Genomic DNA, 2,202 nt, shown 5'->3' on the forward strand with positions numbered 1-2,202 from the left:
TATACGACTATTATTCGAAAAAGGAATGGAAAACAGGCCAGCCACAATTGTATGCTCCATGGCATGGTGAGATGATAGCTTTTCCTAATTATCTAATTACACGAAAAGATTGCAGAATTACTAGGTCTACATGATTGGGAAAATAGTGAGAATGATGGTTAACAAGAAGAAAAATCATCTATTAGCAAATTATTAATTTAACCTTAATAAATGCTAACAGCAATAAGTTAATATTTTATGACTACAACATAAGGGCGGTTAGCTCAGCGGTAGAGCACCGGATTGCAAAGACATTTGCAGCAGACATCCGATGGTCACGTGTTCGATCCACGTACCACCCTTCCTTTTATCAAACAAATCTTTTTATCTAAGCAGGAGGTTGAGTATTACATGAATCCAAAGCGAAATCTTCATCAACAAAGTGTCCACAAGCGTATTTCATCAAAACACTTCTCACTTTTCTAGAATTAATATCATACGACTTGAAACTCAACTTGTCCTGATACTGTTCCATTAAATTCTTGAACATTCCTTTTTGTTTCATTGAAGTGAAACAATTACAAAGTGAATAACAAAATCCACCATTTGAATGAACGTAGACAACACTATCTGGTGTTTCCTCCTGACCATCACGAATAGAACACGACCACTTCTTCTCTTCCTCACTAACAATTGTATCACAAGCTGAGAATGGACTGTAAAACATTTTCTTTTCACAATCCATAAGAATTGGATACTTATTGGTGGCATAAATGTATTGGAATAGCGCTTGATCTTCAATTCTTTCCTTTGGTTCACCTCTTTTCACATTCAATCCAATGGAAAGTGCCTTTCGAATATCACGTTTTCTTCCAACGTAAAGTCCACTATTTAAATAAATTCTATCATTTGCTGATGCACAATTTCTCTTAACTCTATAGCCATTAATGTCATAGTAGTATTTTTCTACCATATTCTCCTCCTCAGGTGTTTTCTAATAGAGTATGAATCGAGAAAATTAGTAAATTCTATTAGAAACACTTACTGTAAACATATTTTGAATGAAATCATTTGGTGGCCACTTATTCTTTTCAGCAATAAACACAATAGGCCAATCTCTCTCACTATCTTTCAAATCAATATTAGCAATTTCCTTGATATAGTAAGTTTCGTATACTTTCTTGACATTTTCAATATTATTGATGAATAAAACATCTGTTGCATCACTGAAAACAATAATATCATGATCATCAATGTAGTTAGACTCTCTACCCGATAAAAATTGAAAAGTCCTCTCAATCTTCTTCCAATGAGCTTTACATTTCACATGTCAATTTTCACTAATTAAATGCCAACCATCAAACTTACTATATTTTGCTTCAGGAGCACCGTCAGCACCAATAACTGTTGGTGGAACATAATTAGGTGATTTTTCATTATAATTAAACAAATAATAGGTTGATAAGAATATTTTACAAAGACCTCTCACTCGGTTGAGTTTTAAATTTTCAGAATTTGTGAAATCGACATCTAGATAAGTGACAGGGAATACTCTAGCTTCTCCTCTAACTCCTCGCTTGGATGTAAAATAAAAAATCATCACCAAACTTGTGAGGATGAATAATAGCAAGAGAATTGTAGGTAAATTACATCTTGACTTGCCATTGACATTTGACTTGATTGGGTGTTTCTCTGAATTAACGTAAGGTGAGTTGGAAAATGAAGCTGTTGATGTGCTGCTGGAAATGTGAGACTCCAAATCCTGTGAAATGTTTGGTCTTTGCATTTTTTTTGAAAGGTCACAGCTAGTTGGTTTGCTTGTGGTTTTTACCCATCAGTTGAGGAAAAAATTTATTTCGCACTCACTTTCCAGCTTACTTCCAACCCACAAAAACAAAACAAGAATTTTGGAGCTCCAAAGCCATAAAACAATCCTAAAGAGGTGGTTTTAGTATGTTAGTACTACTATGTTTTGGATTTTGCTGTTGTTGATTTTCAAGTTTAGAACCGAGCTGTGGGCAGTTTTAAATGGGATATTTGCAAGAAATTGGAATTTCTACATTTAAAATTTCCAATACTTGCAGTTCTATAGAGATAGGAAAACAACTTGTCAAAAATGTTGTTCGAGGGTGTTTGTTCATAAGTGCTAGATAGATATCGTGCAGATGGTGCATTGNGGAATCCAATAACTATGACAGAAGTCCCATATGCTCATTAGCAGAT

The 2,202-nt window shown here is 34.3% G+C and overlaps 1 protein-coding gene and 1 non-coding gene across 2 annotated transcripts; one reads left to right on the top strand and one right to left on the bottom strand.

Moving 5' to 3' along the window:
• The first annotated feature begins 252 nt into the window (after window positions 1–252).
• Window positions 253–341, top strand: NAEGRDRAFT_t846. Its single transcript has one exon. It is a non-coding gene; the product is annotated as a tRNA-Cys (tRNA).
• Window positions 342–367: 26 nt separating this feature from the next.
• NAEGRDRAFT_76241 (uncharacterized protein) lies at window positions 368–1,765 on the bottom strand (the record flags this gene model as incomplete). Its single annotated transcript, XM_002668789.1, has 3 exons — window positions 368–973; window positions 1,025–1,155; window positions 1,348–1,765. 3 exons carry the CDS (start codon window positions 1,763–1,765, stop codon window positions 368–370), a joined length of 1,155 nt encoding a protein of 384 aa, XP_002668835.1.
• Between the last annotated feature and the right edge of the window lie 437 nt (window positions 1,766–2,202).

The sequence above is a fragment of the Naegleria gruberi genome, assembly GCF_000004985.1.
Source record: "Naegleria gruberi genomic scaffold NAEGRscaffold_101, whole genome shotgun sequence".
Taxonomy (NCBI): Eukaryota; Heterolobosea; class Eutetramitea; order Acrasida; family Naegleriidae; genus Naegleria; species Naegleria gruberi.